At 35.7% G+C, this 14,176-nt stretch overlaps 1 protein-coding gene across 28 annotated transcripts in view; it reads right to left on the reverse strand.

The window, feature by feature from the left end:
* Positions 1-14,176, reverse strand: part of EIF4G3 (eukaryotic translation initiation factor 4 gamma 3) — a 315,445-nt gene that overhangs the window by 53,371 nt on the left and 247,898 nt on the right. For 27 of the 28 annotated variants that reach the window (XM_034645782.1, XM_034645798.1, XM_019808886.2 and 24 more), the window contains one exon: positions 9,479-9,676. In XM_034645782.1, coding sequence (XP_034501673.1) covers positions 9,479-9,676 — 198 coding nt within the window. Of the gene's footprint in view, positions 1-9,437; positions 9,677-14,176 lie in introns of all 28 variants that reach the window. The other variant, XM_019808887.2, reaches the window with a different exon arrangement.

The following is a 14,176-nucleotide window of genomic DNA, read 5'->3' on the forward strand; positions in this document are numbered from 1 at the left end:
ACATATTAGGTTCCAGAACAAACTAAAACTTTTAAAAATAAAAAAAAAACCCAGCAGTTGATTCCAATTTGCTGCTTTATAGAAACACAGTAAACCAGCCAAAAAGTTCTATCCAGCTTCTTGGCATATTTACCAGCATCATCTACATTAATACTATGGACATAACTGGTAAGACAAAAATTGGCTGCACCACAATCTATCAGCCCTAAAGAGATGTTTCTTGAATTACGGATTGTAATGTACAGAAAATGGACAGAATGTGGACAACAGTATGAAAATCCACGCCATGCTCTCATGATGAGAGGGACCAGAATAAAGATTAATCAAAAAGATTAAATAAATACAACTAACGACAGTTTGCTTTACAGGAAACAAGTAGAAACGACACAAGGCAAAGGGAGAGCTTTTCCTACACAAAGGATGTAAAAAGCTATGCCTTTTAGACCTTTTATGTAGGGAAGGCTATGTTCAAAGTGTTGGGTTAAGGAATGGAAGATAAGCTTACTTACTTTTAAACAAAAGCAATTCTTTCAACCCAAGTTTCAGTTTCATCCTCCAAAACAAGGGAGACACAATACCCAAGTCTAACCTAGAGTACAGCTTTGAGCATCCAATGACATAGGGTTAGTGGAAGCACTTTGTAAGTCACAGAGGAGGAGGACGGGATATTTGAAACACTGAACACTGAGCTTCAGTCCCTTCATCTGCAAAAGGAGACATTCCAATGACTGTAGACTGAGGGACATTATAAAATAGTTGTTGAAACATGAACTCCCGGCTCTGCCACCAAACCTCTATTTCTTTCTAAAATGGGGATGATAACATCTATCTTTTAGGACTGTTGGAAGGATTACATGAGATTAGTTTAAGTAATGCAAATGATGGTGGCTGGCACATCAACAAGAGTCTAATAAACTAATACAGCTATATTTATATACTTAGAGCTGCATTTGACATGTTTATGATTAAAAATTAAGAGTAATCTAAACTGTAATAACATGGTGTCAAAGTCAGCTCACCAAGCAATTAGCACAAATGGCAAGAAATATGAGTATCTGCTATCCCAAAATGATGATCATAGGAGATTTCACATGTACAAGTCATAAAAAACATGATTGTAGAGAGGCTTTTTAGATATAATCAAATGGAAATATTAAAACTAAATAATCAGCGGAATGGCCACAGATCTGCAAGTACATGTATCTTCAAATGAATGAATGCCTAGGTACACAACCTCTTAAGGACTTCTTTTGGAACATGATTTTAATGTCCTCAGGGATGATTAACAGGGTGGTGGAAATATGGAAATAGGCCAGTGAGGACATATTCTCTGAGAATGGTGATGCATGGAAACTTTTTTTTTCTTGAGATGATAAATTCAACATGGTTATGACATCATTAAGTCAGCCTGTGTTGTCTGCTGGACACTGACTAGTCAGGAGACCCAACGAAACTGTTTATAGTTAGAACAGACATGATGAGTGGATGTCTTGGTCTGCTAGGGCTGCTATAATAACTACCATAGAATGGTGGCTTAAACAACATTTATTTCTCACAGTCTCTCAGTCCAAGACTAAGGTGTCAGCAGATTCAGTTCCTGGTGGGCACCCTTTTCCTGATTTATGGCTTTCTGCCGTATCCTCAAGTGGACCAAGTTAGCTCTATTGTCCCTTCTCTTCTTATAAAGGCACTAATCTTACCATGGAGGCTCTACTCTTATGACCTCATCTAAACCTAATTACCTTCCAAAGGCCCCACTTACAGATACTGGAAGACTGAGGGTTAGGGCTCCAACATATGAACTGGGGCTGGGGGATACAAACATATAGCCTATAAAAATGAAAAGGTAGATGTTTGCAAGTGTGATCATGGATAATAGCAAAAAAAAAATAAAGATGATGTGCAACAGTGAGAACTGTAATTTTCATTAAGCAGTAGTCCACAATCAAAACTAAGACATGTTTTAAATGGGTTGTCTGGGATGGTTTCTCAGGGTGTAAGGGAGTCAGGGGGACTATATCAGAAAGGCTGTTCAGTAAGTTAGATATACTGGAGAGAACCTGGCTTTTCATTTTTACACAGCTATAAACTAACAGTGTAACATATCACACTGTAAACTAACGGTTCATCATCTCATGTTGGGATGAGACCTGTCCACATACCAGTCACCCAGCAATCTTAGATATGAATGTTTGTCAGCATCAGGTAGTCATTTTCTTTAAGCAACAGGGCCTGTATTGCTGGTGTATTTGTTAGTGTTGAAGGTAAATCCTTCTTATCCTTAAAAGGACCAAACTCTCAGAGAATCAGCAAGGGCTGCCAGCTGTGTGTTAATTATGGTAGTCAAGCAAGAGACTAGAATATAAAAGGACCAGCCCTGGCCTTGCTTAGTGTGCTCCAGATTTTCAAAGCTCTCAGAACATAAACAATGTTAGTGGGAACCCATGGCCCAGGAGCCATTTTGCTCCTGAAGCATGTTCCAGTACGAGGTAAAATATTTGGAATAACTAGTGTAATGTAGTGGCACCTTCATGCTAACTCTAACATGTGAAGTGAACAGTAATAAATCAATTGTCCAACTGTCACTCATGAGTCCCTGGTGACATGCTATCTTCCAACAGTAGTTATGTCCTGACCTTAGCGAAATCACCTGTTAAAGCTGAACAAACATACATACTCTAAATGTACTACGAACACATCTATTAAACTGTATCTGTGGTTCAATACATCTGAAGGGGTATGTAGTTCTGAGAGATGCCCACGAGATTCAAAAGAGAGTTATGAAAGGTTAAGTCACTTCTCCTCAACGTTTCTTCAAAGTACTTTCATTTTTCATCAGGTGAGTTGAACATCCCTCCTCCTCCAGTTGACTCCAGCCACTTGCTGTTGCCCAAAGTTGACTTTCCCGGTCTGTACTTCTGGGCTTTATTTCTGATAAGATGTGTGTCTCCTTCATTCTCTTAGTCTCTTCCTATACTCAATCCTCCCATTCTTCGCATGGTTTGTATTTAAAGCATTTGAAGAGTGGCAACACTTAAACTTCTGAAAATGGTATAACAGGACGCAGAATGCTCAAAAATCTGCCTTTAGTGCCTACCTTTATAGATGAGGCATGCATGCCTACCACAGCAGAGATAAAAAATAAAAACAAAGCTTCCCTTTATAAACTGCAAAACATTTAACTAGAATTCAATACTTCTCTTAGGAGGAGGACAACTGAATTGAATGGCTAATAGAGAAGACTGGACAAGAGAGAATGTTGTCCTCTATCTAAATCTGTAGCTAAATAAAATTTTCAGTTGTTGGTAATATTAGATTGCTGTGCTTTTGTTTAATCATAATTCAAATCAAAATCCACATCTCAAGAACCCCATAAGCATGTAAACTCCTAAGGGCAGGAACTTTTTGTTTTTTTGTTTTTGATTTTTCGCTGCTAAATTCCCAGTGCCTAGAATGGTTCCTGGCACATCACAGACTCTCAGATATACATTTTAAGTGGATAAATGCATGAAAAGAATAACAACCTGAATTTATTTTATGCCCAAAGTCTGTTATGGGGGGTTGGTTTTGTTTTTTAAAATATTTTTTATTTATTCATCTGTTATAAAAAATGCTACTAACATTTTTGCATACGTTGCCTAGTATATAAGAAATGTAGGTTTATCAGTTGGGTACATACTTAAGAATGGAAATGCCTGTTAGAGCAGAAAAATAATTTCAGCATTTTTTTTTTTTTAAAGTAGGCTCCATGCCCAGTGTGGAGCCCAGTGCAGGGCCCAAACTCATGACCCTGAGATGGAGACCTCAGCTGAGATCAAGACTCAGATGCTTATCTGACTGAGCCACCAGGCTCCCCCAACTTCAGCTTTTACAGCTGAGCTTGTGTCCAATGTGGCCGTCACCACTTTATATTCCCATTAGTAGTGCTTCAGTTCTTCTTGCTTCACGTATTTGCCAAACCCTGGTAAGCTTAGCAATCTGGAGTTAATGTGTAGTTTTATATCTAGTTGGTTAATTTCATCATGTTTGTTGGTCATTTGGGTGACCTTTTTGGTGAATTGTAAGGTGTAAGTTTACTGTATTTATTTTTAATTTTTTTAAAGATTTTATTTATTCATTCAACAAAGAGACAGAGACAGCCAGCGAGAGAGGGAACACAAGCAGGGGGAGTGGGAGAAGAAGAAGCAGGCTCCCCGTGGAGCAGGGAGCCCAACGCGGGGATCGATCCCAGGACCCTGGGATCACGCCGAGCCGAAGGCAGACGCTTAACGACTGAGCCACCCAGGCGCCTCGTATTGTCTATTTAGAACACTGAGCTATTCTCATTGATTTCTTTTAGCTTAGCAAAAAAATCTGATATAGACCCTTCACAGGATTTTTGTTTTGCGATTATCTTTTCCTACCTAATATATGTTCTGCATTTTTACTCCCTTAATGACATCTTTTGAGGAAAAATATGCTAATTTTAATGTAGTCCAATTTACCAATCTTTTCTTTTGTACACAGTGACATTTGTGTCCTAAGAAAACTACCGACAAATTATTGTTCTTTTTAATATCTCCTCCCCACCCTGGTTACTTTCTATATTTTACTGTAAGTTGCTTTACTATCACCAGTCTAAACATTTTCCTTCATTTTCACTTTTTTTTAAAAATTCATTTTGGGATTATAGGAAACAGTTTCAATCTGTGGCTTTAACATCTCGGTACTTACGAAAAATTTCTCAGCCACTCTCTTCAAGTATTGCTTTCTTCCCACTTTCTCCTCTCTCCTCTTGGGATTCCAATTAATGCAAAGTTGGATCTTATGGAATCTTCCTCATCATTTACCCTCCCTTTCGTATTTTTCATTTTTTGGTCTCTCTGTGCTTTATTATAGATTCTATACACCCGTCTTCTACATCACAATTCTTTATTTCAGCTGTATCTAATCGGCTATTAAACCAATCCATTAAGTTCTAAATTTTATTATATATTCAGTTCTGGGATTTCCATTTAGTTCTTTTGATACTTTCTCTCTGTGTTAAAAATTTCAACCTATCGTTATTACCTTGGACATAGTATAGTTATTTGATTTTGTGCCTGATAAAAGCCAGTATCTGGAGTCCCTGTGGGAAATTTGTTTATTGCTGGTTCTCATTCATGGTGATCTTTTTCCCTTCTGTGACTTATTATTTCTAACTATGTGCTGGACATTTTATTTGAAAAATTGTTGACAGAATTAATTTGAAGACTAATATGACAGTTTTCATTTTTTTTTTAAACAATAGTTTTAAAAATGAATTTGTGCTTGCTTCTCCCAGGTACTTAGCAGGCACTAACATACTCAGAAATCACTACCATCCAAATTCAAGGATTGAGATTATTTGATGCTGAGTTATACACAGTCCCTGTGAGAGCAGGTCAATTTCTGATTCACCCCTGTTTCAAACATGCAGTCCTTTGGGATCCCAACCTAAAATACAGGATTCACTAGTATATATATTACTATTCAAATCCACTGGCCAAATTAATTGTGGTATACTTATTGTGTTTAGGCTTCTTTCATTTGTTTCCTATTATGCACTATTAAAACCAATACAAAAAATGAACATTCTTAAAAATGATTTCTTGTGTACATATGGTTACTTCTGTGGGGTATATACCAAGAAGTGAAATTCCTGAGGAATAGTATACAAACATCTTCAACATTATTGTCTAATTACTCGCCAAAGTGACTGTATTCATCTCTGAACACTTTAAAATGATTTCATTTTTTTCCCTACTCTAACAAGCATGACTTCTACAGAATTGTGGTTTATTTGTTATTTCCCTAATCATGAATAACACTGAAAATCTTTTGTTAAATTCATCAGCTAATGGATTTTCATTCTATAAATTGCCCATTTAATTGGGTTATTTTATTTATTGATTTGATTTTTTCTCCTTAATTCTGCATTTTAATATTTTATCAATTATTATGTATTCCAAATAGATTCTGCCACATTGTGGCTTTATCTTTTTATTTTATTTATGGTATCACTTGCTGCACACCAAGGATTGCAAATTTTAATAGTTAAATCTGATATTATTTTTGTTACTCATTTTCAATCTTAATCTTGCTAAAGGAAATTTCCACCAAAGTTCAGGAAGATAGTCTCAATTTTCTCCTAAAAGATTAGCTTTTCTTATTTAGATTTTCATTATTCCCATTACTGTTTGATTTTTATATTGGTTTACTCCTACACAGTAGGAACCAATGATGACTCTATTCCCATTGCCTCCTTTCATTTCAGGCCTTCAGCACCTCAAAAGTACTAGAAGTCATGGTTACCTTTAAGGAACAGGGAAGGGTACAGTCCTATTTATTGACCAGGGTGGTAGGTATGCTCACTTCACTGATACACACTGAGCTGTACACTAATGATGTGTTCTATACGCATGTTGTAATGGTGTGCTACAGCTAGGTCATCCTGGTTCATGGGAGCCAACTGTTCAGTCAAAATTTTGTGAATTAACTGTCAAACTGTCACTGGCTTAAAATCAGCCACGAAGAAACTGTATCATTAAATCTGATTAAAGCAACAAATGAGGAATTTTTCTTTTCCCAAATAGCAAGTATGTCTGTTATTTCAATAAAAAAAAGTTTAAAAACTTGTATCATTTGGTATATAACCCTGGGGAAATTTATACTAAAAAAGTAAGAGCTTGAACATGTAAGGGTAAATATACGTTGGTGTTTATTGGAGTGCTGCTTGTGGTTGCAAGAAAACCCCCCAAAACCAAAAAACTAGAAACAACATGGAAGAAAAAGAGGAAGGAGAGACAGACAGAGAGAGAAAAGGCTAGGGAAATTATGGTATATGTGTGTGTGTGTGTGTGTGTGTGTGTGTGTGTGTGTATAATCTTTAGATATTATGCAACTACTAAAAAAGTAGGAGTAAAATCTATCTGTAGTGATGTAGGAGTATGCCCAAAACATATTAAATGAAAACAAAGTAAAGAGCAAAAAAATACATATACGATACAACGTAACTTCTACAAAACCAAAAGTATTCTCTTTATACATATGCATATGTTTTTATATAATTTTATGAATATAATAAAATTGTGGAAATACACATACAGATCATTCACAACGGGAAGTTTAACTGGATGCAGCTGTAAGAACTTTCTCTATGAATACCCCTATACTGCTGGACTTATTCCAAAAGGTTATTCTGGAAGTTAAAATAATCCAGTAAAGTTTAATCAATCTTATTTAAAAAGGGGTGAATCATAACAAAATTCACATAAGTGCTTGGTTTATCTATAATTTCTTTCTATTTTAATCTAACTTCTATTATTGCCAGGCCTTTCCAAAGGCCATTTTCATCAAGAATATTTTTCTATTAAAAAACATTAACAGGGGCGCCTGTGTGGTTCAGTCAATTAAGTGTTCAACTCCTGATTTTGGCTCAGGTTGTTTTCTCAGGGTTGTGGGATGGAGCCCCACATGTGGCTCCCCTCCTGGTGGGGAGTCCGCTTGAAATTCTCTCTCTCTCCCCCCTCTGCCCCTCCCCCACTCTCTCTCTCAAATAAACAAAATCTTTAAGAAAAAAATTAACAATCCTTCACTCCCTATAGGATTAAATCTAAAATTAGTAAAGAGCACTAAAGTATAAGCCAGGAGATCTGGGATCTAGTCCTAGTTCTAATGAGTGACTACAAGATGTCATGGCTGCCACAAGGAAAATGAGAGGCATGAGATGGAGAATTAGTTTGCCTTCAGATACCTATGATATGGTACGTTAGAGGACAATATGACAAATGACTGAATAATCCTAGACTTGGATTCTAGCACTGTCACTTACTAGTTATGTGGCCTTAAGCAAGCTACTTATCCTTTTTTAAGCCTCAGTTTCTTGTTCAGTAAAGTGGGGCTAATAATATTGACCTTCGAGGGTTATGATAGCTATTAACAATAATACATGTAAAGCATCTAGCCAAAATGCAACCCAGTAGGTGCTAAATAGTTTTTGTTATTACAAACATCCTCACTCAGCCAGCATTTCAAGACCTTTGCAATCTTTTCCACCACCAATATAATTTTGAATTACTTAGGAATTATACAGGTCAAATACCGAGCTAAGAACTTTACATGCACAATCTCACTAAATTATTTTATTGTTAAATTCATGTTATTGTAATGGCCTCAAATTGTGTGACTTAATCTTATTTTATGGATTAAAAAATGAGGTTAAACAGGTAATGTAATTTTATAAAGTTATAAAGTTTATAACAGTTCATTACAGTTTATTATAAAGCTTATTATTTTAAGTCAGCAGCTTGCAGAGTAGGAACTTCAATTTAAATTTAAAGTTAAAATTTAAAGCCAGAACTGTTAGACACCAAGCCCGTGTCTGTGACTATTGTGCTGCATGCGCTGCCTCAGACAAGAGCTCTCCCTGCTGTATACTTGTTCCCCCCACCCCGATCCTCTCAGGCCCAACCTGAACTCCACCTGCTTCACAGAAGCAGTTTGTCACTCTACCAATAACACAGACATTTCTTTTTTGTTCTACTTGGTTTTTATGTCTAGAACACACATTCTAGCATCAACATATTGCAATGTCACAGAATATGCTCTAAGTGATTATTTTCTTGTTAAATGCTAGTTGTTGTTTTTTTTCCAATATGAATTTTAAATTCCTTAAAGACAGAAGAAGTAACTTTTCCAGGTCACAACAGACTTACCTATCAGGAACTCAAAAATATTGGGAGAATGGCAGAATTCTGCATTTTCATAACAAGGCAAATGACAATGAATTGTGATAATTAAGAAAAAACCCAAATGTTAAAGGACACATGTTTCTGACACAAGTACCTGGGTAACAGTAACAGGCAGAGAAAACACAGATGGTACATGGTAGTATTCTGACTGCAGAATAGAGGACAATGAACACTAACCAGAAGTTCTTTGGTCTCCCATTCTGTCTTGCCCTAGATTTGACAGGCTGTAGAGATTAAATGGCTGTGGACAATGTAAAGAGAAAGAAATCTAATAGTTTCTAAAAGATGAAATGATTACTTCTGAACTTTTTATGACCATAACTATCCTATCATTTTCACTGAGGCTCAAATTAGAACCAATATGTTTTCAGTTTTGAATTAAATGTGAATATAAGCATTCACTTTATTTCCGTAAGAGGACACAACAGGAGAGGTAGGTTGCTCATGCCAATAATTTCACATTACTAATTTAAAACTTATTCAGTATTGCTCACAATGGGTAGGGCCATATCAGGCCTATTTCAGTCTATTTCCATATCCTCTCCAGAAGTAAAGATACATTTTAATAAAGCAAGATTCTTTTATACATTGAGAGCCTTATGTTAAAAAGTGCTAAAAATATATTCTCCCCTTTATGTTGCCCCAATAACACTTCTGGGAAGAATGTGTAGTGAGGGGAGAATATACCTCTTGGAGATTTCTGGTTTTACTCCTTCCTCTCTTCTTACCGTTACTAGACATCGACACATGTTTGCATAAGCCACAGAGAAACTGGGCTCATCGATAGCCTTCTCAAAGACCAGGTCAATGACTCCCTTCAGCCGCTCCTCTGTGTCAACAGTAAGTCCTGATACTTGCTTCATCAGTTGGTTGAACATCTGTGGTGTCAGTTTATTTAAGATACTTCGAACTTTTCTAAAAAGTTCCTAGAAGGGCCACAAAAAAGAGTGTTATAGTAACTGTGACAGGATGATTCTTTCTGTAAGGATTAATATTTTGTTTATAATTTATAAGTTCAACTTCCCAAATTAACAAGGATTGTAAACTCATCACAGAAATAATTAAATCCATCTATTTTAACAAACATCAAACAATTATACCATTTCTTTTCCATAAGTGATGAGAATTCTAGGAATTAGGTATATTTACTGGTAGGAGTATCATCTGATACATTTCTCAGGGCAATTTAGCAATGTGTTTTTAAAAACTTTAAAACTATGATGTATATTCTGAAACAACTATTATACTTTTAGAAATTTATTCATATTTAAGGACAGGTACAGAAGAGTTCAGCCACAATGATTTCCATCAGTACCCCTTTATAGCAAATAACTTAAATGTCCTAAAATAGAAAATCTGTCTAAATTATAATACAATATAAATTACGGTACAGAATACTAGGCAGGAGTCTTTTAAACTCTCATCAAATTAAAAATAGAAGAGAACTTCCTCAACTAGAAAAAAAAGCATCTATAACTCTACTTATTGGTAAAAAAATGACTCCTTTCCCTCTAAGAATAGGAATAAGGCAGGAATGTCTATTCCCACCATCCTATTCAAAGTCATACTGGAGGATCTAGTCAGTGCAAAAAAGCAAAGAAAAAGGACTATAACCTGTACAGATTGTAAAGGAAGAAATAAAACTTTCTATTCATAAATGATATGATTATGTAGAAAATTATAAGGAATCTACAAAAAGAGATACTAGAACAAATAAATGAGTCTAGCAACATTGCAGAATGTAAGTCAACATACAAATAGCAATTTTATTTCCATAAATTAGCAACGAACAACTAGAAATTATATATTTTAAAAGTACTGTTTACAGTAGCACCAAGACCATGAAATACTTAGTTAAGAATCTAACAAAATAGCCATAGGAGCTATATGATAAAAACTATAAATCACTGATGAAAGAAATCAAGGAGGACCTAAAAAAAGAGATCTATGTCACATCCATGTATTAGAAGGTTCATTATTGTTGTCAATATTCCTTAAACTGATCTGTAGATTTAAAATAATCATAATAAAAATCCTAGTAGGGTTTTGGAGTTTTTGACAGCAATCAAGAAGCTGATTTAACAATTTATGTGAAAAGACAAGGGGAAAAAAAGCCAGAATAGCCTAAATAATTTTGAAAAATAACAAAGTTGGAGGACTCATACAACCCGATTTCAATATTTACTATACAAAGACAGTGTGGTATTGGCCAGGGACTGACACATAAATCAGACAGAATGTAAGTCTAGAACTAGATTCACACATATATGATGAACTCATTTTCAATAAAGGTGCAAAGAAAACTGAATGGAAAAAGGAAAATCTTTTTTTTAAAGATTTTATTTATTTGGGAGAGAGAACAGAGTGAAAAAGAGAGACTACGAGCTGGAGGGAGGGGAAGGAGGGAGAAGCAGGGAGTCTGACACAGGGCTCCATCCTAGGACTCTGAGATCATGACCTGAGCCGAAGGCAGACGCTTAACTGACTGAGCCACTCAGGCACTGAGAGAAAGGATAATCCTTCCAACAAATGATGCTGGAACAACTGGATATACATAAGGAAAAGAAAAAAAGAAAAAGGTCTTGATCCATACCTTGCATGAAATACAAAAATTAATTAAAACTGGACCACAGATATGTAAAACCTAAAACTAAAATTCTAGAAGAGAAAAATTTTGTATTCTTGAGTTATACAAAGATTTTTTTAGATATGACAGCAGAAGTACAACCTATAAATGCAAGTGTTGATAAATTCAACATGATCAAAGTTAAAAACTTCATTTCTGCAAAAGACACTATTAAGAGAATGAAAAGACAAACCACAGACTGGAAGAAAATTTTTGCAAAACACACATTTGATGAAAGATTTGTATCCAGACTATACATAGAACTCTCAAAAAATCAACAATAAGAAAACCACCAGCCAATGAAACAGGGCGAAAGAACAGAAATATTATTAAAGAAGATACAAGAATGGCAAATAAGCACAAGAAAAGATATGTTTATTCAATATATTATTCATTTGGAAACAAATTAAAACAACACGATGCTACCACACATCCATTAGAATGGTTCAAATTTATAAAGCAGAAAATAACAAGTGCCAGTGAAGAAGCAGAATAATTGAGAGTCTTGCGCCTTCCTTGCCAGTGGAAATGCAAAATGGTCCAATAGCAACCTCTGAAAACAGTTTGGCATTTTCTGATAAGGCCAAACCTACATTTACCAGACAATTCATGGATGTCATAGCTACAATTTTACCCAAAAGAGACAAAAGCTTATGTTCACACAAACCCCATACATAAATGATTATGGCACTTCTATTCATAATGGCCAAAACCTGAAAATTATTTCCACTGTGAATGGATAAACAATCTGTGGTATATCCATAACAATGGAATACTAATAGGTAATAAAAAAATAACTAATCATACATGTAATGACTACAGATGCATCTCATATGTAATATGCTAAGTGAAAGAAGTTATATTCAAAATGATTCCATTTATTTGATATTTTGGAAAAAGCAGTGCTACTGGGACAGATGAGTGACTGCTAGAGGTGGGCATGCAGGGAAAAGATGGGTATAAAGTAGCACAAGGAAATTTCTGGGGTCTGATAAAAACATCATATCTTGATTGCAGTGGTAGTTACATGACTGTGTGTGTTCATCAGTTGTAGAATTATACATCAAAAAGTAAAGCTTACTAAATGTAAATTATGCCTCAGTAAAATATGAAGCTGCAAAAATCCATGAAACCATGATTTAACTGAAAAGGCCTATAAAATGTTTTATTTGATCCCTATAAAAACTGATATCTGAATATAAGAATTTTTAAGATACGTGTCCTCTACGAAGGAGACAGTAAATAAATCTATTTAAATCTTTAAAAATTATATAGTTAGGTTTTTCAGCAATGAGTCAGCATTGCTTTTACAAAAAAAATTAAATTTCTTAGGGGTGGGAAAGTCACCAAACTTCTCTCAATTGCCTCTATCAACTGAGAATACTGGTGAGGTCTAAGACAACCTGTGCTTTAAGAAAACAAAAACAAAAACAAAAACAACCTTGGGGCACCTCAGTCAATAACTGGCCAGCTCTTGGTTTTGGCTCAGGTCATGATCTCAGGGTCCTGGGATGGGGCTCCACGTTGGGCTGTACACTCAGCAGGGAGTCTGCTTGAGTTTCTCTCTCTCTCTCTCTCCCTCCATCCCTGACCTGCACATGTGACTGTGCTCTCTTTCTCTAGGGTAAATAAATCTAAGAAAGAGAGAAAGAGAGAGAGAAAGAGAGAAAGACTTTTACTAAAGGCAGAGGGAGGGAGGGAGGGAGAGGAGGGAAGGGAAAGGAAGGGAAGGGAAAGGATAGAAAGAAAGACGGAGGGAGGGAGAAAAAAACCCACAACTTTCAAATATCTCAAATATTTCAGATGATAATCTAAGCTTAAAAACTAGGATAAAAAAAGTAATTTATTAAAGTAGTGAACAGCAAGGTGACTACAGTTAATACTGTATTGCATATTTGAAAGTTGATAAGAAAGTAGCTCTTAAAACTTTTCATTACAAGAAAAAAGAATTTGTAACTATTCATGATGACAGATGTTAACTGGACTAATAGTGGTGGTCATTTTGTAATATACACAAATGTTAAATCATTACAGTGTATTAACTGAAACATATACCTCAATGAAAAAAGAAATCGGCATCAAACAACAACTTTATTAAAAATTATTAATTCACTGTAACAGATATCTACTTGGGGCCCAACAAATTCTGTTAGGTACAAATAAAGCATCAGGCACAGTTACTGTGTTCCAGACCACTGAACTTCAGCTGCAGAGACAAGATAATTTTAAGTGAGGTAATGAGCAAACACCAGATGGATTAGGAGCCACAGAAGGGAGCAGTTTATGTACAAGAGAGGTCAGAGGCAATGCGTTAGTCAGCAAATGAGAACTGGGTCAGGTTATGAAGGATAAAAAGAGCTGACTAAGTGACTGTGTTAACTATACTCAAATTAAAACTAAACAAACAACTAGGGGTGCCTGGGTGGCTCAGTCGGTTAAACGTCTGACTTAAGTGTCCAGGTCATGATGTCAGGGTCCTGGGATCGAGCCCTGCATGGGGGTTCTCTGCTCAGTGGGGAGTCTGCTTGTCCCTCTCCCTCCTCCTCCACCCCCCCCACATTCGTGCTCTCTCTCTCAAACAAATAAGCAAAATCTTTAAAAACCACAAACAACAAAGAAAACAACTCGTGAAGTAAAAAGAAAGGGAAGAAGACATTTTAGAAAGGGAAAACATTTTAGGAAGGAGTTATTAGTGAGGGTTTTCTATTTTGGGAATAGAGAACAAGGAAAGATCAAAGGACTAGTATGTGAGTTGTGAGAGAAAATGAGGTATTTATTTTTTTATTTGAAAATGAGGTCA

Source organism: Ailuropoda melanoleuca, chromosome 2, assembly GCF_002007445.2.
Source record: "Ailuropoda melanoleuca isolate Jingjing chromosome 2, ASM200744v2, whole genome shotgun sequence".
In the NCBI taxonomy this organism is placed as follows: domain Eukaryota; kingdom Metazoa; phylum Chordata; class Mammalia; order Carnivora; family Ursidae; genus Ailuropoda; species Ailuropoda melanoleuca.